Below are 22,486 nucleotides of genomic sequence, written 5' to 3' on the forward strand. Positions count from 1 at the left end.
GTGTTTCAAGAACAGAGGAAGATTCAAGAAAGAGAATGATTCAATATTGTAAAGATGGCAATTTCCTCCAAAGTTATTTACAGATTCTAGCAATTCGAATTAAAATCCCAATAAGGATTTTCTTAATACCTGATAAGCTGAAATGTGGGCATAAAGGGCCGAAAATAACCAAGACCCTTTTTGTGAACAAAAGGAAGGAAACTTTTGAAGTTAAAGTTCTGAAATATAAACATCTTATAAAGATAAGGTTTTAAGCCAAATTTAAATTCTTACAAAGATCTCTAATTACAAGTTTGTGATATTGTCACACGGATAGGTAAAACCAATGAAACAAAATAGGGAGCCAGGCAACAGACCCATACAAATGTGGACAGAAGTAACACTGCAGATGCAAGAAGGGAAGGAGAGAAAGGATGATTGACTACATGGTGTATGCAAACACTTTTAAATCTCTAGGAGAAAATATAAAAAGAATATTTTATGACCCCAAGATAGAGAGTGATTTCTTAAACAAGACACAAAAAGCACAAACCATATGGAAAAAAATTTGGTAAATTTAACTGTATCTCAGTTAAGAATTTCCAACCCTAAGAAAGTGGAGGGAAAATGACATCTGTAACACATCATTGAAAGAAAAGATACCCAGAATATATACAGAACTCCTAAAAATCAATTAGGAAACAAAACAAAACACTCCTTAGGTTAAAAAATGAGAATAAACAGAAGAAAAGAGACAAAAAGTCAGCAAACATAACTTGATGTTCAGCCACAATGATTGAGTGAGAAAATGCAAATTAAGGTAAGAAGATACCATAATACACCTATCAGATTAGCAACAAAAACCAAGAGTTGGCGGAAAAGTAGACCAAAGGAAAGATGCACAAATCTATGATCCAAGAATTCTAATCCCAGGTATATATTCTAGAGCAATATTTTAAAATGAAGTGCCAGGACCTGTTAGTGGCTGTGAAATAAATCGAGTGGGTTGAGTACAGTATTTAAAAATGAATTATTTAAAACATACATAGATTTCCAACCAACAACTTGAATGAATCTCATAAAAACCTAATGTATAGTCAAAATGTTCATTATAGAAGAGTATATACAATATTTGATTTGTAAAAAATTCAAATATAGCAGCTTTATTCATAATAGCCCAGAAGTGGAAACAACCCAAATGTCCCTCCACTGATAGAATATATAAAGTGGTATGTCCATACAGTGGAATATTATTCAGCATTAAAAAGGAATAAAGTACTCATGCTACATCAATAGACCTTGAAAACATAGTAAGTGAAAGAAGCCAATCACAAGGGATCACATGTTGTAGAATTCCATTTATGTGTAATGTCTAAAATAGGCAAATCTGTAGAGACAGAAATTAGATTAGTGAGAGAGTAGGGTGAGCTGGGTGACATGAGGATTGATCACTAATGAGTATTGGTTTCTTTTTGTGGTGATAAAAATGTACTAAAATTGATTGTGATCCTGTTGCATAACTATGAATATACTAAAAACCTTTGCAATGTATACTTTAAATAGGTGAATTGTATGGTATTTGAAGAAAAATTCAAATGCAGCAAAACTAACACACATTTAAGAGATGTACCAGAGTTCTCCAGAGAACAGAAACAAAAAGAGAGAAAGATATTAATTTTAAGGAATTGGCTCATGTGATTGTGCAGGTTTGAAAACCTGAAATCTGTGGAAGGCAGGCTGGCAGGTCAGAGACCCAGGAAAAATCTTATGTTGCAGTCTTGAGTCCAAGGACAATCCGGAGTCAGAATTCCTTTCTTCATGGAGAATCCCATTCTTTTAAGGCCTTCAACAGATTGGATGGCAACCCACATTATGAAGCGTAATCTGCTTTACTCCAAGTCTACTGATTTAAATGTTAATCACATTTGAAAAATATCTCACAGCAATATCTAGACTGGTTTGATCAAGCAACTGGGCACCCTAGCCTAGTGAAGTTGACCCATAAAATTAACCATCACAGGAGGCAAAGTTCTAAACAAAATGAAGAGACTGATTAACACAAAATTCAGTCTAGTGCTATCTCTGGAGAATGGAAAAAAGCATTGTTCCATTGCTTTGTCCCAAAGCATTGTCCCAAGAAGGGACTCAGGGCTTCAGACTTAATGGTCATGTTCCGTTTCTCAAGGTGGGTGCTGAGTATATGGATATTCATTTTATTAGTAATATTTAAATTAACATATTTATGGATCATATCTGTTAGTTTATAATATATTTCATGTTTATTAAATATTTTTATTAAAAATTTTCTAATATCTAGTACAAAGGGATAGTAAGTTAGGCAATTTCTATAAATAAACAGATGCATATATGCAACCTTAAATAATGCCTGGCTTTGTAAATATGAAAAGACATCAAAAGCAACCCATGGCCCAAAAAATATCCCATCTCTATCTCTAGATATTTAGTCAACATCTGTTATCAACATGGATATTGAGTCTCACTGAAGAGGACTGAGTACAAACCCACATTGAAAATGTGCAAATTAAAAATGCCCTATTAAAATTACCCCAAAATGTTAATGGTTGTGGTGGAGTAGTGAATTATGAGTGGTTTTTTTTTCTTTTTTTACCCCATTTTCAACATTTTTTAAAGTTCTGTAGTAAAATAAACTTTAATAAATCATTGAATTTTAGTCTTTGGCCTAGAAGGACTGATCTAACACTCCACATTCATGTTAAGATATCTCTTACGGCATATTTACCTTGCTTTAAATGTCCCTCCCTGCTTTCTTCTATTCCTCTCTCCTTCTCCCTCACTCTGTCGTTTCTTCCTTATTTCCCTTCCTTCCTTCTTTCTTTCCTTCCTTCTTCTCCTCCCCATCTAAAATAGCCAATACAACATTAAACAGACACAATGAGATATGACATTCTTATCTTGTTCCTGATCACAGGAGGAACACTCAGTCTTTCACATTAAACAGACACAATGGGATATGACATTCTTATCTTGTTCCTGATCACAGGAGGAACACTCAGTCTTTCACCATTAAGGATGATGTTAGCTGTAGGCTTTTTGTCAGTGCTGTTTATTACATTGAGGAAGTTCCCTTCTATTCCTATATACTGAGAATTTTTATGAGGAATGCATGTTGGATTCGTAAATGCTTTCTCTGCATTTCTGAGATGATCATATGGTTTTTCAAGTTTGTTAATAAATCGCATGGATTGATTTTTTCTCATTCTTATTGTTGTAAAATACCTGTAACATAAAATTTACTATTTTAAGTGGTATTAAATACATTCATAATGTTGTGCAACTATTACCCATATCCATCTCCATGACTCTTTTATCTTTAAAACTGAAACCTATACCCATTAAACAATAACTCCCCATTTCCCCAACCTCATCCCCTTGGTAACTACCATTCTATTTTGTCTCTGTAATTTTGACTAAGTACCTTATATAAGTTGAATCAATATTTGTCTTTAATGATTAGCTTATTTCACTTAGCATAATGCCCTCAAAGTTAACATGTTGTAGCATGTCAGAATTTCCTCCCTTCTTGAGACTGAATACTATTCCACTGTATGCATATACCACATTTTGCTTTTCCATTCACTAGTCAGTAGACGCCTGGTTTGCTTCCATATTTTAGCTATTGTGAATAATGCCGCTATGAACATGGGTGCACAAATATCTCTTTGATACTTTGCTTTCAATTTGTTCAATTTGTTTGGGTATATAGCCAGACGTAGAAGTGTTAGATTATATGGTAATTATATTTTTAATTTCTTGAAGAACTGTCATACTGTTTTCCACAGCAGCTGTACCATTTTACATTCCCACCAACAGTGCACAATGTTCCAATTTCTCTCCACCCTTGCCAATATTTGTTATTTTCTGTTTTTCTAATAGTGATCCTAATGAGTGTGAAGTGATAAATCTTATAGTTTTGAATTGCATTTCCTAATGATTAGTGATGTTGAGAAACTTTTCATGTGCTTATGGCCATTTGTATATCTTCTTTGGAGAAATGTTTATTCAAAGTCCTTTGCCCATTCTAAAGAAATGATTATATATAAAATTATATAAAATCATATAATTTTTTAGCTTTCTCTTTTGCTACTTCCCATCCTATCTCCCAGCCATGCTGTTCATTGTATCTCTCAAGTGTGTCATGCTGTTTCATTCCTTGCTCCTGCAGTTCCACCTACCTGGAATTCCCATCTGTTTCCCCTTCTGTGTTCCTTTTCTTAGTCCATGCTACTCATTTTTCTATTCTTATATTATGAATCAAATTATCTTTTTTCAACTTTTATTTTAAGTTCAGCAGTACATGCGCAGGTTTGTTACACAGGTAAACTTGTTTCATGGGGAGTTTTGATACAGATTATTTCATCATCCAGGTATTTAACTAGTACCCATTACTTATTTTTCCTGATCCTCACACTCCTCCCACCTTCCATCCTCCAATAGGCCCCAGTGTGTGTCATTCCCCTCTATGTATCCATGTGTTCTCATCGTTTAGCTCCCACTTATAAGTGAGAACATGTGGTATTTGACTCTCTGTTCCTGCATTAGTTTGCTAATGGCCTCCAGCTCCATCCATGTCCCTGTAAAAGACATTATCTCATTCTTTTTTATGGCTGCATAGTATTCTATGATATATATGCACCACATTTCCTTTACCCAGTCTATTATTGATGGGCATTTAAGTTGATTCCATGTCTTCATTATTGTGAGTAGTGCTGCAAGGAACATACACATGCATGTGTCTTTATGATAGAATGATTTATATTCCTTTGGGTATATAACCAGTAATAGGATTGCCTGATTGAGTGTTATTTCTGTCTTTAGGACTTGGAGGAATTGCCACACTGTCTACCACAATGGTTCAACTAATTTACACTCCCACCAACAGTGTATAAACGTTCTTTTTTTCTCTACAACCTTTCCAGCATGTTATTTCTTGACTTTTTAATAGCCATTCTGATGGTGTGAGATGGTATCTCATTGTGGTTATCCTATAATTGTCAGCCTATCACAGCTGCCCCAGAGGCATTTATTTCCTCCTCTTCTTGGCTGTGGTTTTTACTTGAACTTCTCTAATAATCAGTGATGTTGAGCTTTCGTTCATATGATTGTTGTCCACATCTATACCTTCTTTTGAAAAGTGTCTGTTCATGTCCTTTGCCCACTTTTTAGTGGAGCTGTTTGGTGTTTTCCTCTTGTAAATTTGCCTAAGTTCCCTTAGACTCTGGATGTTAGACCCTTGTCAAATGCATAGTTGGCAAAAATTTTCTCCCATTCTGTAAGTTGTCTGATTACTCTATTGATAGTTTCTTTTGCTATGCAGTAGCTCAGTTAATTAGATCCCATTTGTCAATTTTTGCTTTTGTTGCAGTTGTTTTTCACATCTTCATGAAATCTTTGCCAGTGCTCATGTCCTGAATGGTATTGCCAAGGTTGTCTTCTAGGGTTTTTAGAGCTTTGGGTTTTACATTTACATTTATAAGCCATCTTGAGTTAATTTTTGTATATGGTGTAAGGAAGGGGTTCAGTTTCAAGCCTCTGCATATGGCTAACTGGTTATACCAGCACCATTTATTGAATAGAGAATCCTTTCCCTATTGCTTGTTATTGTCAGGTTTGTCAAAGATCAGATAGTTGTAGGTGTGCAATCTTATTTCTGGGTTCTCTGTTCTGTTCCATTGATCTATGTGTCTGTTTTTGTACTAGTACCATACTGTTTCGGTTACTCTAGCCCTGTAGGATAGTTTGAAGTTGGGTAGCATGATGCTTCCAGTTTTATTCTTTTTGCTTAGGATTGTCTTGCCTATTTAGGCTCTTTTTTGTTCCATATGAATTTTAAAATAGTTTTTTTCTAGTTCTGTGAAGAATCTTGATGGTAGTTTAGGAATAGCATTGGATCTATAAATTGCTTTGGGTATATGGCCATTTTAAAAATATTAATTCTTCCTATCCATGCATGCTACTTATTTTTCAATGCTCAATTCAAAGACATCTCTTTAATGAAAGATTTCCTAACTATCTCCACCTCTCTACTTCCTTACTTATGCTCTTTTTCCATCATAAGACATAAAATGACTTATAGTATTTGTGCATTTATATGACACATCTTAGTTATTCATGCATTTCCAGCAACTATATCTTGGCATAGAGTAGGCATTGAGCAAATGTTTGAAGGAGTGGGTTAATATAATTTAAGGGATGCATCTATTCTTAAATGAGACATAGAAGTGTAGTTTAAATTTGTATAAACTTGTTTTGAATTGGAAAACATTCTTCTGTAGTAATTATTATATATCTCTTGGATGCAGCCAGAGCATAGACAAAACTTTGACACTGAGATAGTTTAATTTCAGCCTTTCCCACCTCAGTCAGTGCTCTTTTTCTCCCTTAATATTCATTCCCTTCTTAGGACCCAGAGTCCTCAGGCCTACGTATCAGAAATCCATAAAATTTGCTTTGTCACCGAAGAGTCCTATGCTTCAAATTAGGATCCCATTCAGTTCCCTTTATCAAAGCTTCTTATAGTCCATTTCAGTTTAGGTGCTGAGATTTAAAAATCTGATTGAATTAAAAAGATATCATCGAATGTTCCTCTCTCAAGGATTTTCATGTTGAAATTGGCAGAATTGTCAATTCAAGTAAATTTTACATTGTAGGATTTTAGGCTAGATAAGAAAAGTGAGTAAAACAAATCAGGTAGTGAAAGAAAGATATTTCAGTACAAAAGAAAGAAGCCTGGATAATTCAGCCAAGATACTCTTTCTGCCAACTATGGCCCAGCAGGACTTCTGAGGGGCTGACCACTTTCTCCCTCTTTTTCCAGGGGAGAAGCATTCAAATATTCAACGCTCAAATGATTGGCATTTAGCAATTTCATAAATGTTTGTTGAATGAAAAAATGAGGCAAGCATTTAAAACTTTTTTACATAAGAAGGAATTGATGATGAAAAAGGTCAAGTTTCCAAGGTCGCAAAGAGAATAAGTGACACAAGTGAGATGAAAATTCAGCTCCAAGTGTCAGTTGCTCTTTCAAGCCTATCACAGCTGCCCCAGAGGCATTTATTTCCTCCTCTTCTTGGCTGCTGGAGCCACAGACATCTTGAGAAGCTTTCCTGCAAGAAGTCCTCTGGCCACCTCATAGGCCCTGCCCCCACCAGATTGCACTAAGGGTGACAGTCCAAGAGGTTTTGTTGTCCCAGGAGGAAGTCCCTTGTGCTGGAACAGTATGGCAAGGGGATATGAGAGAAAGTGCTTACTTCTAACTTTATGTAGAATCTGTTGGAACAGTCTACTGGCAGTGGAGACAAAGAGATGTGTATGTACAACCCTGACTTTCCATTCAGCTGATTTTCCATGGAAAGAGCATTATAAGCAATGAATATTTTAAAATATAATTGGCTTTTATTTTTAAATTAGTTTTTTTTTCAAATTAACTGTCTTATAACATCACTCCTATGAGGGGGGGAAACATTCAAATTCACATTACTGATTTCTGAAGAACTTATGAAACAAATCTGTTAGTAAGATGGGGACTTAACTTTTCCCAGGCTTCCCCTCCACTGTCCCCCAGCCATAATTACAATGATCTTCTACTGTTGCATACCCTGTTATGACCTTAATATTCTCAGTCACTAAATGAGCACTCTAAATTAAAAGTTTTAAATAGGTGCTTTGTAAGTTATGTGGTTGGGAAACCCTTGACTTCATCTACAGAACAGGTTGTAGTTATTTCAAGAGAACTCCGTGGAGCCGATTTCATTATAATGTCATTAGAGATCATACAGGTTTAGATGCTTCATCATTGAAAAAATAGACTCAGATAAGCTGTTGACTTTAGGTAACTGTATTTGTCTGTCCTCATGCTGTGAATAAAGACATATCTGAGATTGGGTAATTTATAAAGAAAAAGAGGTTTAGTGGACTCACAGTTCCACATGGCTGGGGAGGCTTCACAATCCTGGTGGAAGGCAGAGGAGGAGCAAAGACACATCTTACATGGCTGCAGGCAAGGGAGCATGTGTAGGGGAACTGCCCTTTATAAAACCATCAGATCTTGTGAGACTTATTCACTATCACGAGACCAGCATGGGAAAAACCTGCCCCCATGATTCAATTACCTCCCACAACACGTGGGGATTATGGGAGCTATAATTCAATATAAAATTTGGGTGGGGACACAGCCAGACCATATCAGTAACAGAAGGAAAATAAGACAGAAATGTGGTTGCCTAGCTTTAAACTCTCTCTGTTTGCAGTGAAGTGAACAAATGATAACTATCAAACCAAGTTTGGCTAAGGAGTGAGGATTTTAGAATTGAAAGATGAGTGGGACATAGTTCAAGAAAGGGAAACAAGGAAGACAGAACAACATGGAGATTGTCTCCATGAAACCTTTCTAACAGTTCCATCACTACCTCCCCTGTGGAAATGACCACACCTTCCTCTATCCCTTCACTGTTGCTGGTACATCTGTTATGGTACTTCTAACAGATGTTTAACTGTAAGCCTCCCCTATAAGACTGTGAGCCCTTTGAAAGTGGGAACAATTCCTGAAAATGGATGGAGGGGAAGGAAATGTCTGTAGGCCATTAGATATAAAAATATGAAGATTAGAGAAGAGATTAGAGCAGAAGACATAGATTTTGAGGATATAACCCCAGAAGACCATATGGAGTGGGAAGACTAGCACACTGTAGGGAGGCACACAGTGAAGGGGCTTGGCTCAGAGACAAGTAGTATCAGAGGAGATCTAGGATGGGAGATTATGTAACCGAGGTCCAGGAAGGTGAGAACCGAAGAGTTTACTGAATCCGCCAATGCTGAGGCCATCTGCTGGTTTTGCAGAACAGTGGTGAGGGCTGACGCCTTCCTGCACTGTGATGGGAAAGATGGGAGATGAAGAAGTGGAGAATACAAGTATAGATCTCTCTTCCAAGAAGCTTGGTCAAGCAAAGGGATTGCTAGAAGAAGACACAAGATTTTTTAAAAGTTTTTGTTGTTGTTGTTGTTGCAGATAAGAGAAGACTGACCAAGTATTTAGCTTCAGAGAAAGGAGTTGACAGAGATCAGTTGAAGATTCAGTAGAGAGTGGAATGACAGAGAAAAATCACGGCTCGAAAGGGAGGCCTCTCTTTCTAGGTGGTGATATACTTCAAAAGACAGTGGGGAAGACATCTAATAGTTGCTGAGAAGGATTGATAACAACTAATAAAAAGACTATCGGGCAGACCTGAGGGTGAGTTGGGATTGGAAATCATTAATGTTCACTGGCACCAAAACACCCTGCGTACTTATCCATCAAAAGCTACACAATATATCTTCAAAAGTAAATTTCCGGCCAAGCATGGTGGCTGATGCCTGTAATTGCATCACTTTGGGAGGCCAAGGTGGGCAGATCACTTGAGCCCAGGAGTTCCAGACCAACCTGGACAAAATGGTGAAAACCCGTCTCTATGGGAAAAAAAAAATATATATACACACACACACACACACACACACACACATACACACACACACAAAAATTAGCTGAGCGTGGTGATGGACACCTGTGGTCCCAGCTACTCGGGAGGCTGAGGTGGGAGGATTGCTTGAGCTGAGGAGGTCGAGGCTGCAGTGAGCTATGATCGTGCCACTGCACTCCAGCCCCAGCAACAGAGTGAGGCCCTGTCTCAAAAAAAAAAAAAAAAAAGTAAATCTCCTTTCTTTAGCGGTGAGTGTATGCCGGCAGTTTCATTTTATGTGCTAGTTGTGTTCTTCCTTCACCCCTTCTTTTCTTCCTTATCTGTTCTCTACTCTCCAACATGCGCGAATTTTCCCTCTTTGTTACTCTGTCCTATTGACTAATTACAGAAAAAGAAAACCAGCTAAGTGAATCTACTCTTTCACAGCCCTCCTGTGAGGAGGCTTACTGGATTCACAGTAAAGTGAGGCTTCAGGACAGTGTCTACCAAGGGCATTCTTTTATTTTGGGAGGTCTGATCTGGCTCCAAAATTCTCCAAGTCTTAAAACTTTGTGTTACTGGGTGTCTACTCAGTCAAGAATGAATTTCAGAAGCTGAATGTATAAGAAAATACAGACATGCTGCCTTTGTGGTGGTTAAACAAGTGTTTATCATAATCGTGAATAGTTGGGGAGACTTTTCATTTTAGAACTCTACTCAGTCAATAGGTGCATTATGAAAACTGGATACATGGCATCACTGTGAAGGGCTTCAGTCTGCGGTTTGCAAAAGCAGAATAAATTTTCTTGGGGTTGTACCGTTATGTACACACACACACACTCACACGCCCATTGGCAGACAGGGCCACACCTCACCGCTCTGGGGAAGGCCACAGACCTCAGCTGTACGAGCGGAGCCTGGACTAGAGGAACTTTCCGCAAGACTCAGGGCACAGAGCCCCACGGCCACTACTGCCTGCGAGCTCGAGGCGGAGGGGAGCGCCGGCGGCTGCAGGTACGCTGCGCACCCACATTAGGGCCTGGGCGGTGCAGCGACGGCGGGAGGGTCCTGGGAACCGCAGCCGCCAGGGCCAGTGTGTGAGCCGGTCGGCCCCGGCAAGCCGCATCCCCCGGCCGCCCCTCGTAGCCTCCTTGCTCCCTGGCAGCCGCCGCCTCCCTCAGGCAGCCCAGCCGGGCGCTCGCGGCAGGACCTCCCCGCAGCCCGCCTCGGCCCGGAACATGGCTGCGCGCCCTGCCGCCACCCTCGCCTGGTCGCTACTGCTCCTCTCCTCAGCCCTGCTCCGCGAAGGCTGCCGAGCGCGCTTCGCCGCCGAGCCGGACTCGGAGGACGACGGAGAGGAGCCGGTGGTTTTCCCGGAGTCGCCCCTGCAGAGCCCCACGGTGCTCGTGGCGGTCCTCGCCCGCAACGCGGCGCACACGCTGCCGCACTTCCTCGGCTGCCTGGAGCGGCTGGACTACCCCAAGAGCAGGATGGCCATCTGGTGAGCGCTCACGGGCCCCGGGCCGCCGCGGCGGGAAGCGGGGGCGGCCTGCCCAGACCGGACAGCTCCCGGAGCAGCCGCTGCAGGGCGAGGGAGCCGCGGGGGGGGCCACGCGGGAAATCTGGCGCACACACCCCCTCGCTGCCCTTGCCGCTGGCAGGCGAATCGGACGGTCGGGCTGAGGAGGGACGCGCGAGTCAGTGTGCGCAGGGGGTGCTGATGGGGAGAACCGACCCGCTGGAGCTCTGGAGGGTAGCCTGCGAATTGGGCGGCTTTGTCCCACAAGGGGCATGGGGGACACCCCTCAAGGAGGCTTTCAGTTCCCTCCCTTTCAAATCTTGAGGTTTCCTCTTTCCCCACCTCATACTGCTAGCCCTGACATGAGGGGATACGGTGCCTGTCGCCGTATTCCCCTGTAGACGCGACAGATGGAACGTAACTGCGGTTGGCCAGGGGTTCCATAGTGGCTGGGGCGCCGGAGTGCGCTGCTCTGACTTCCCGGTGCCAGGCTTCTGCTCCAGGCTGGAAATGTGCTTCTAGCTCTCCCAGGGGGACCTGGACCTAGGGGTGGAGATTGGGCGGGGCCCGCGGAGAGTGCCCAACCATGGCACCACCTGGGCCTGGTCTCCTGAGAGCGCTCCGGGCTGTCCCTGCCAGTGCGTCGGGGTTCCATGTCCCAGGGAGCAACGAAGATGCCCTGGGAAAAATAAATAGCCAAGTTTTGTCCCCGGAGGAAAGAAGCTTGGACTTGGTCTCTGTGTCTGCTGCGGGGAGGGCCAGGGGATCAGTGCGGTGGCTGCCCGCCCCACCTTGTAGAACTTGGTCGTCTCGCACCTTTTATAAACGCGAGGATCAAAGGGCGAAAAGTTAGTTGGTGGCGAGGCGAGCCGCTGAGGAGCTTGTGGAGGACGAGGAGGTGGACGCTGGCCAGGGGAGATGGGCTGTCAGGTACTCGGACAAGAAGACTCTGGCCCCCTGAGGAAGACAGAGCCCAGGTGACTCTGTCGTGTGTTGATAAAGGGAGCTGTTCTCATTCCAGACACATCCTTAAAGCAGCGGTTGGGCAAAGAGAGGAAGAGGACTAAAAGCAGCAGGTAGAATTGGCAACCTCAGAGTACCTGGTGGGAGAGGTGCAAAGGTGCGAAAGCAAACATGTGATATAGTACAGCACTGTGCTGTACACTGCTTTACTATACACCCTGCCGTACGTGACTGCCTCGCGGAGAAGGGCATATTACGTGGAAAGAGAGCACTGGGACAGCCAGGCTTTAAAAGAGAAGGAATATATTTTTTTAACCACTTCAGTACCAAAATAAATTCACACATATCAGTTACCTTAGTTGTTTTTTTTTTAAAGAGATATTTTAAAATATGGTTTTGATCTTTATGCACGATTTAGTTTTTTAAAACGTTACAGTATTTACCATAAGAAGTTGGTGAGTGGTGAAGCAGGTGTCAGGCACATGTTTAGCTACCTGATTTAGAGACATTACCTCTTTTTATCATACAGTAAACTTTTAAGAGGATACTATGATGTTTATTTTGCAAGGAAGAGACAGACTTGCATCAGTTCAGTAAGTCACTTAAAGTCACAGAATTAGTATATGGTGAAACTGGAATTTGAACCCAAGTATATCCCTAAAGGGCACTCTAAAAAGGCAGGGAACATATAAACAAAATTTAAATCAACCTGTAATCCACAAATTAGGAGACTTGACTTGTTTATCACTAGTCTGATATGTGATTTGGGGCTGGTTGCTTGGAATCCATAGGCATCAGTTACCTCATCAATAAAACGAGGAAGTTGAAATAAATGATTTCAAAAATTCTTTATGACTCTTGAATTCCATAGATTCTGCAATATAATTAGGATCAACCAGCATCAATGTACATCCTAAGTTCCCTGTAAGTTCCAGATAGTATGGACACGGGTGTCTTATTTAGATGAGAGAATTCCAGTTCTGCATAGACCTTTGAAATCTGTTTTCCTTTATGTCCAGCATTGGCAGGTTAAGCAAGAAGTACAAGGCCATGCTTACATCAGTCATTGAAGACTCTTCTTTGAACAATCTTGGTTCTGTCTTTAAAACATTGTATAATTCTTTATGTAACAATAATACAAATCCCAGTTTCGAAATAGTCCTTTTCAGCTCACAAAGGAGCTGTAAAGAACCTTTGGAAATAACTTTCATGTACTGTTATCTCATTTGATTCTTACTACCATTCTGTGAAGAAATAAAATTATCTCTATTTCCCAGAAGAAGAAATGTGTTTAAAGTAATTGACTTACTCAAAATTACATTTATTTATAAATTCCACACATCATAATAAGAGCTCATGGTTCTTCTAAGAACTTTACATTCATTTTCTAGTTTAAGCTTCAAAATGACCCTATCAGATATGCACTATTATACCACTTTACAGGTGAGAGAACTGAGGTACAGAGAGACTGTATAAGCACATTCTTCTAATGCATTTTTAAAATAAGAACCAGCCAGGTCAGGGCTGAAAAAAAATGTATTTAGATATGTGTGGTTTTTACAGATAAATATGATTCATTTTATTGGGCAGTGTAAGGTGATCTGAATGGCTTTTAAAGGGTTTGGGGAAGAACCAAATGATTTATAAATCAGATTCGGGCAGTTGTATGGATATGGATGGCTTCTTGATGAGTTGACACTTAGTTTGAACTAAGTTTTGAAGGAAGAGTAAAAATCAACCAAAACCTGGGAAAGAAGGATGGCTCTAGAAAAAGGGATCAGCAAGGCAAAAACCAAACAAACAAAAAAGATAATAGGGCATCAACCAGAGTTTTCTCTCAGGGAGTTGAAGTGGGAGGCAGGTCTAATGACTGCAAGTCTACAAATGGATTGTGTTGTACCATAGAATCTCTCTGGAAATGCTGACTTCTGGTCTGGCCCTAGGGGAACATTTGGCTGGGAAGCTTATGGGATATAACACTCTGATGGGAGGTGGTACCTCAGTTTAGGATGTTATGACTTTGAGGTGCTTCTGCCAATTGCTTGCCTCTAGTTTCTCATTCCCAAGCTCTATGCAGCATTCCAAGATGCCAAACTGATTAGTATCCATTCTGCAAAGTCAGCATATGCTGATGTCAAAAATGGCTGTGAGCTACCCAGAACTTTATAAAATAGAACTGCAGTGAATACAGAGCCACATGGAGTTCAGCTTTCTCTGAATCTGATCTCAATAACTCACTCTGTGCAGACTCACTCTTCTCATTCATCCACCCATGGGCTAGAGGAGCATCTGATTTCTGTCCTAGATGGGTCAGTAAGAGACCTGGTTTATTGATCATATTCAGACTCCCCTGTTATGTGATCATTTTTCTCACTTTAAGTTCTGGACCAGATCTGCACTGCACATACAGGTAAAATGAGTATCATCAAATCAACCTGGAAGAACCTGCTGTTAAAGAATGTCTGGAATTATCTCAGTTAGCATCAAGTTTATTCAGATTAGTCTGAACAAAGGAAAATTTATATTTTATAGATACTTTGTACAAGCAAAAAGGAAAGCTATTTACATTTACCTGTCTGATCTCAAAGTTCACCAAACTAATTGTTTTCCTTCAAATATCACAATCCTGTGATAAGAACCTAAGGAAGATATCTATCTCATGTGTCCTAAAACCTGCACTAAGTTTTAGGGAATTGGCAATATGCTGAGGTGAAGGGAACTGTGAGGCATTGTGACAAGTGGCAGTGTACTTCAGTGGGTTATCCTTAATTCAGTGGAGCCGTGAGCAAGTGGCCTTAGCAACAGAGGGAAGGCTGACCTCATCTCCCTTAAACCTATGATTAGGGAGAGTGGGGCCAAGTACCATGAGAGTGAAAACTGAAGCATGGCACAGGGAAAAACATTTGCCCCAAATGAAACATTAAGTTTTTCTTTTGGAGAGCCTGCTGTTGCTTGTAGGAAGACAGTTGGGATTCACAGAGCCTGTGCAGGCACAAGGCAGTAACTGCTATGTAATTATAGAAAGATCTGGGCATTTTGTTTGGTAGAGTTTTGAAAAGTAACATACTAAATTGGGAACCACTTTATGGATTTTTAAATAAAGAGATGAGCTTCTGTTGACATAAACATAAACAGTGATGAGCTGGGGGATGATCCTAACATTTTGCATACTACTTTATTTCTGCATTGTTTGGGGATTATCTTGAATTTATCTCCACATTTTAATGTCTAATCAGTAGCATTTTCATAACTGTTTAACTAGAAATGCTAATATACTTTGTGTTTATAAAATGTTCCAAACTATTATCAGTGACATTTTTCAGCACCAGTGGTAAGAATGGTGTCATATTTTATCATTACAATCTTGACATTAAATATTGTATATTATCCCTACAGATAGAAGTCTTGGTTTATTACTGAAAAAGCAGATGATGCCTTAGTCCCCTTCTCTCTGTTCATCTGTTTTCCTCACCTTTTTCTTCCTTTCCTCATTTTCTCAATCTGGTAGTTTAGCATGGAGGGCATCAACCAGAGTTGGAGGAAGAAATATACAAGCTTAGGGTCAGATAGACTAGAGCGCAAATCTGTGTGTTTGTGGGCACATCAGTAAACTTCTAAGACATGATTGCCTTGTCTTCAAATAACTGATAGTAACACCTGTCGCAAAGAGTTATTGTTACAAGTAAATGATACAAGGTATGCACAATGTCTTTTACATAAATGCTACTAAGTCAATGATAGTTGCTATTTCTTTTCAGTCTTTTCCTTTTTCTCCTATCTCCTTTACCTTTACCTGTCAAAATCAAGATTTTAAAAAATCTTCAAATGGAAATTCGTTTAGTTTCATCTTTCCAACAACAACAACAACAACAAAATATTAGTATAGAAAACTAACATTTACCTGGATGCAGTGGCTCATGCCTGTAATTCTAGCACTTTGGGAGGCCAAGGTGGGCAGATTTCTTAAGCCAAGGAGTTCAAGACTAGCCTGGGCAACATGGTGAAACGCCATCTCTACAAGAAATGCAAAAATTATCCAGGCACGATGGCATGCACCTGTAGTCCCAGCTACTTGGAAGACTGAGGTGGGTGGATTGCTTGAACCAGGAGGTGGAGGTTGCAGCAAGCCGAGATTGAGCCACTATACTCCATCCTGGGCAACACAGCAAGACCCTGTCTCAAAAAAAAAAAAAGAAAAGAAAAGAAAAAAGGGAAGGGAAGGGAAAAAGAAAAAGGAAGGAAGGAAGGAAGGAAGGAAGGAAGGAAGGAAGGAAGGAAGGAAGGAAGGAAGGAAGGAAGGAAGGAAGGAAGGAAAGAAGGAAGGATACATTCATGGAGGCACTGTTCTAAACATTTTGGTATCAAAACTGATTTACTCCAGAGAACAACCCTAGGTAGGAGATGCCATTACATTCTACTCTATTATTTTACACAGAAGGAAACTGAGGCACAGAGAATATAAATAACTTGCCTGAGGTCACTAGGCTAATGCATGGTGGAGCCAGGATGTGACCCAGGCAGCTAATGTTGCAGACCGAGTACAGATGGTCTGCTTAAGATCAAGAAAAGACCAATTAGTTCTAGTTTTTGCTTCTGTCAGTTGACCCAACTTGGGAAGATAAGAATGCTAGTGTTTCTTTCAAATAAGAATTGTCGTTTCCACTTGAATGATGCAAGGGTCTCAGTGGTTCTCTTCCGCTGTCTTGATAATTTCATCACTTAGTTCAGGCACTTTTTAGTGAACTCTAATCTGTTTTGGTATATTTCATAAGGACAAATTACGACTAAAATGTGAGTTGTACATAAATAGACAGGTCACTTGCTGTGATCATAGCTACATAACAGTAGAAAGAAATTTATCAAGTATTATTAGTGGCAAATGATTAAGGCGGCACTGGTCATATATGTATTGGCTACATTTTCAGTTCGCAATGGTAAAATAGAGGTTCCATTTTTCAGCCTTTTTAATCAGTAGTCTTAGATTTGGTTGTCTCCTGAATTCAGCTTAATTCCAAATGATTGAAGAAATTATCAATCCTCCCTGCAACCTCCAATTTCAAAACATGATTGGACCTCAGAATAGTTCCTTTTGGTAAAAACTGAAGTGACTAATAAATGTCACCAATCCTGTTGTTCCAGTTTTGACAACTTAACTGCAGAATTAGAAAGAATACCTAAATTGCCCTGGTTTTATTACATTGAGTTCCATGATGAGGGATCTAAAGCACAGGGCAGTGAAGAGATTTCCATGGTGATTATGGAATGAGATAACTGATTTCTAGATTTTTAATCCTGTGTAGCTGTTTTAATGCCGATTATTTTATCATGACTATTCTTCTTGGTTTAAAGGAGCATGGGGAGTATTTTAAGCAGAGTTTGGTTTTCCCAGATTTGTTTTAGCTCCTTTATCCAAGTGATTATGCCAGGGAGTTTCTTTGTGACTCCAAATACATAAGCATGTGCTTCTTAGGTTCCTTTTGCTTGTCTGTCTTTGGTGGTCATAGGAATGAACAATGAATGCCTTGTAACTGAGAAGGCTGCTGGTCGTCCCTTGGTTCTTTTTCCAACACTTAAACGTGCATATGGGTCGTATTGCTGTGTGGCACCATCTCCAAGTCTGTGGCACAGTATAGTAGGACCATTATAAGGCTTATATAGGACTATAGTAGGACAATAATGAGGCTTGTTTCTGCACATTTCTTGACATAGCATAACAACATACCGTAAAGTCTGAAAGAAAATCATTAGCCTATGGTATGGCCACTACACCTATTCCCCAGTTACCATATCATGAAGAACTTTTACTGTATGTGTTTAAATTATGGCTATTATTCATCAGGAATTACAAAACGTATGTATTGTATGTTTTGACATTTTTATTTCAAAAGAGTGACTTGTTCATTTAATTGCATTTAATTGATATGTTGTCAGCCTATCAAAAATTGTTAATTTTTTAAAATCTGAAGCCCTTAAGGTCTTTGTGGGTTTTTAATAGTAATTCAGTTATTTTAAGAATTTGCTCTTCTGGCTTTTTAAAATGGAAAAGTAATATACTTACACAATAAATTTTTTTTAAAAGTATGATTGGGAATATAACAAAAATTAAATCTCCCGTCTACTCTATACCACCTACCAGTGACCAATGTTAACACTTTCTTGTGTATTTTTCAAGAAACCTTCTATACATGTACATATATCCTTTTCATTTTATCCCAAATATGAGTGTTTTACATATCCAATTCTGGATAAGTGTGATATGTTAAAATCTATCTCTCTATCCTATGTTCTTTAAACACTGCCAGCCTACCTACAGCCATGACCTGGGTGGCACAATAAAAGCCAGCTTCATATAACACCTGTTACAGGCAGGTACTCTGAAGGCCTCTCTGATAACACCCATCCTGCTCTCTTGTCCTTGTCTCTCTGACCTCCAGAAGGTCTGGCCCTAATAAAAAAAACTTTTTGATGAGGAGTAATATTTATCCAAAAGTTCATATATCATAAATGTGTAACTTGATAACTTTTCACACACAAAACATGCCATGTAACCAGCACCTGACCTTGCCAGGCCTGGATTCATACACAGCAACTATTGTTGGAGCTGAGTAGCTGTTGTCCCCTGGATTTTGTCCAGGCAGCCCAGTCCCCATCAGACACACACTGTGTGCACTTGCAGTTAGTCCCCGCTGTCTTTCTTTGACTTGACTTGCCTGACCCCTGTTGGCATTTGGGTGGTGACCTTTGCTCCCACCTCAGGCTGCTAAAGGAACCCCAGGACCCAAGCAGTAACTGCTTTGGGGAACCAGCAGGCTTGGCAAGCTGCCAGCAAGTGACCTAGTGGTAAAAGGATCAAGATTGTATTACTTCTCCCTTAGCTCTCTACTCCTCTGGTAGGAAAGCTGTGCATTAATGTTCATAAAAATAGAAAAGAAGCTCATTATAGGTAATAATTGAAAAGTCAGAATATAAATAGAGTGGCTGTAATTAATTTGCTGAAACTTTCTGTAGTTCAGATCCATGAAAATGCAGCATTTGCGGTCGGTGGCATTAGCCAAGCCTCTTGCATGAATTAAACCTCAGATTTGGCTGCAGGGCATTTCTTTTCCTCTCTAGGAGCACCATACAGAAATCCTTTCAGAGTTAGTCTTTGAATAATAGCTCCATGACATCCTGCCAGGGCTGACTTTGTAATGTGTTTCACTTAATTGAAGCAACAATTATTATTTTAATTGTTTGTCAAATTCAGCAAGTTAAGGCCTGTCCCCTGACTTGTTGGTTTAACTGATAAGATTTTGTTCTTCTGCAAACATAATGCAAAATAATCTCCTTCCCTCTAGTGTTTTCTGATTAATGCTTGAAGACATCTTAGAAGATATATTTTTCAGAAACACAAATAATAACATAAATAATGATCTTGGAATAGTGATCTTGGGTTGTATGCCCCCAAGAGTATGGTAGAAGATGAGTCTGGGACGAGCTGCTGAGCTGAAGCATTTTCATGAGTACCTGATTTCATTCACACATTGGCTTTATTGGAATAGTTCATTACCTTCCAGGCTGAATCACTTCAAGGCCTATTGAGGGACACATCAGGCTGCAGAGAGGAGGTTCCTTACATAGAGCTTTCTGCATTTGGACTGCCAAGCCCAAAGTGCATACAATTGCTGCCAAGAGGGAAGTAGGACTCCTTCTTTCCAGCCCCTTTTCTTTCTGAGAGTGATTGTATATGTTTTGGAGATGAGGCGGGCAGTGGTGAAGGCAAGTATCTTATTCTCACGAGAGAGAGAGAGACATAACTCTAAGACAGGAGGGTCTATGGAGGTACATTGATTGGTGTTCTCCCTGAAAGCCATATTAAGTGAGAAATTGCTGCTTTTTAGAGTCTTGGGAAAGGTAGAATTTTCTAGAGACTAACAGTGGAACTTAAATTCTTGGGATAGTTGTGAAAAATGTGGTTGTAGACATTTGGGGCCATGGCATTCCCGACACAGAGTCCCTTGCTGGACTAATAGACTGCTTTTTAGTTTCTTGGTTGCCAGCCAGCCCCATAATCCTGTCTCAGCTCCACACACCACAGTGATTATGGTTTACACCCGCCAAGATAGTGGAAAGTTGCTGCCAAGCGGAATCAGGATTTTTCATGTCATCACTGCACCATTGAACAGTAAGCTTGTATGTAGCTCCCACGCCACTGCTTTCCCTGTGCTAGAAACAGGTTGGGCAGTAGAGCATTCAGACAGTCAGACCATGTCTTGTGTTGCAAATGGATTTTGTGGAATTGGCATGTAAGGCTTGAAACAGCCAGCATACAAAAATATTTTAGAAAAGTACAAGCCTCTTCTCTGTCTTTCCTCAATCTTGTTAGATTTTAATAAGATTTACTGGGTACATTGGTTTCCATTGTAGGCTTTTTATTTAGCAAGGCAAACTAAAGATTTCTAAAACAATGGATTTTAAAAGTGTTGGGTACTTTCTTTTATTTATTCCACCATCATTGATTGTCTGTGTGGATAAATCCAGGTGATCACATTGAAATTAGTAACTGAGGTGGCCTAAAAGTGGCTGGTCCCCATTGGTTTAGTTCATTGGCCATGAATGGACATGGTCCTTACCATTGTTCTGCCAACACTTTAGTATAAAGCTGCTGGATTCAATAGTGTTTCCCAAATACAGGTTCAGAGGCCAGTTGCATCACAATGCCTGGAGCATTTGTTAGATACATGGATTTCTGGGGCCCACTTCGGTCACATTCATCAGACGGTCCACAGCGGGGGCCTCGGAATTGGTGTGTGAAGCATGTACACAAGTGACTTGGATGCACTTCTTCTTGGTTTGGGAACTGCAGAAGATGAGCTCCTAGAAGGCTATGTATGCACTTAAAGTACAGATCATGGGGTTTTCAGAGTTTGGAAAGTTGGCATACTCTGGAATATTCTAAACTCCAGATTCCAGATGCTTAAACCATCAAAAAAACCAAGGGGTTTTCTTATTCAGAGAAGTCGTAATGTACAGGATTATGTAGGAGAAACCCAGCCAGGCATGCATCATTTGTGTTATTATTATTATTATTAAGTCAAACACATATGTCCTATCTCTAATAGTAGCAACTTTTTAAAAAGATTTTTTAAAAGACGGTGCCCCAAATGTTTTGCCCACTGTGTGAAGCTCCTTGCACTGGGACTCAGTATAAAACGGCACTCTGTCACACTGTTTCCTCAGTGTATCTTACACAATGAGTTCATTAAGCCTTTAGTATTGCAGAAGAAAAAATACCTATTAATGAACATCTTTTAATAGAGTACAGGGAAATCAAACCAGTGCATTTCCTTAAACTAAACAGAATTCATTTGAGCCACTTCAGTCCCCATATTCCCTAATCTTGGTTTCTTTGTTTCTCATATTTAATTCTCTTTGATTTTTCCCACTGGCATGCCATTAAAAACTCCTCCCCTCATTTGTGACAAATGTAAACAGTCTACTAAATTAGCCTGTTTTTAGTAGCTGGCAGTTCAGCCTTAATTACATGATATTACAAAGTCCCTAAGCCTGGTGTCTTCACTAGCTATGAACTCAAAACATGGCGTTTTAGAAATTCACACAGTTCTGTTCTGCTATACAGAGGATTGTTCTGAGTCTGCTGCGGCTGCATAACAGATATCTTTTAAGGAGTTGATATGGCAGCATTATTATAACTGCATGTACGGCAGCCTCCTGTGGGAAATATTGCAACTTAGTTGTTAAATCTTATACTGTTCCATATCCTATTTTCTTGTGTTGTTTTGGTGGCAGGGCAAAAATTCTACAATAAAGGTTCTTAAGTTTATGCATCCACTTTATTTTTGTATCTTTTTTCCTTCTCAAAAATGTGAACTGCATACCACAGCTTAGCACATCCCATCAAGAAAACAACAATCATCTGGGGATGAAGTGAGGCTGGTGGCAGTGGGGTCCCCAGGACGGTTGCCTCTAGCCAAAAGCATGCTCTTTCATTTTTCCCTAGTGTGAAAATATGCTATCTGTGTTGTCCTGTGAAAGGTCTTGGAAGCATTGCTCATGCTGGGCTGCTTTGAACAAGTCACTTATTATCTCCGGGCGTCAGTTTCCTTTCCTGTAACATAAGGGAAATGTGCTAAAATTGTGGTTTTCAAATGCAGCCGCCTGTTGGAATCATTTGATGATCCAAGGCAATTGACATGTTTTGAAAACTTCCCAGAGGGTGGTAATATACAGTCTTGCTTGAAAATCTCTGGATGAGATGTTCTCTGAGTCCTTTCCTGACCTAACACTTTCCTCTTCATAGGGGTAACCATATCTGAAGAACGTTCACATAACTGCATACTCGATGCTTCCTGGACCCTCAGCCCAACTTTAGATCTCTGTGGGGTGGTCTTAAAAAATCCTTTTCTAGGAAGCTCGTGGTATTTTATCATGTTGTATACTGTGCCAAAGGTGTTTGCTAAGAGTGTTGTCTCCTTGGGAAGGCATGTGCTTGATGATGACTGAACTCCCAAGGAACATATATTGGACCTTCTTATGAAGGAGCTGTGTGCAC

The 22,486-nt window shown here is 40.2% G+C and overlaps 1 protein-coding gene across 1 annotated transcript in view; it reads left to right on the plus strand.

Annotated features, from left to right (window-relative positions):
* Positions 1 to 10,326: 10,326 nt before the first annotated feature.
* Positions 10,327 to 22,486, plus strand: part of COLGALT2 (collagen beta(1-O)galactosyltransferase 2) — a 102,597-nt gene continuing 90,437 nt past the window's right edge. Inside the window, exon 1 of the mRNA XM_007989209.3 lies at positions 10,327 to 10,953. Within this exon, the coding sequence (XP_007987400.3) occupies positions 10,691 to 10,953 (263 nt within the window). The 5' untranslated portion in view covers positions 10,327 to 10,690. The remainder of the gene's footprint in view (positions 10,954 to 22,486) is intronic.

This window comes from Chlorocebus sabaeus, chromosome 25 (genome assembly GCF_047675955.1).
Source record: "Chlorocebus sabaeus isolate Y175 chromosome 25, mChlSab1.0.hap1, whole genome shotgun sequence".
NCBI lineage: Eukaryota > Metazoa > Chordata > Mammalia > Primates > Cercopithecidae > Chlorocebus > Chlorocebus sabaeus.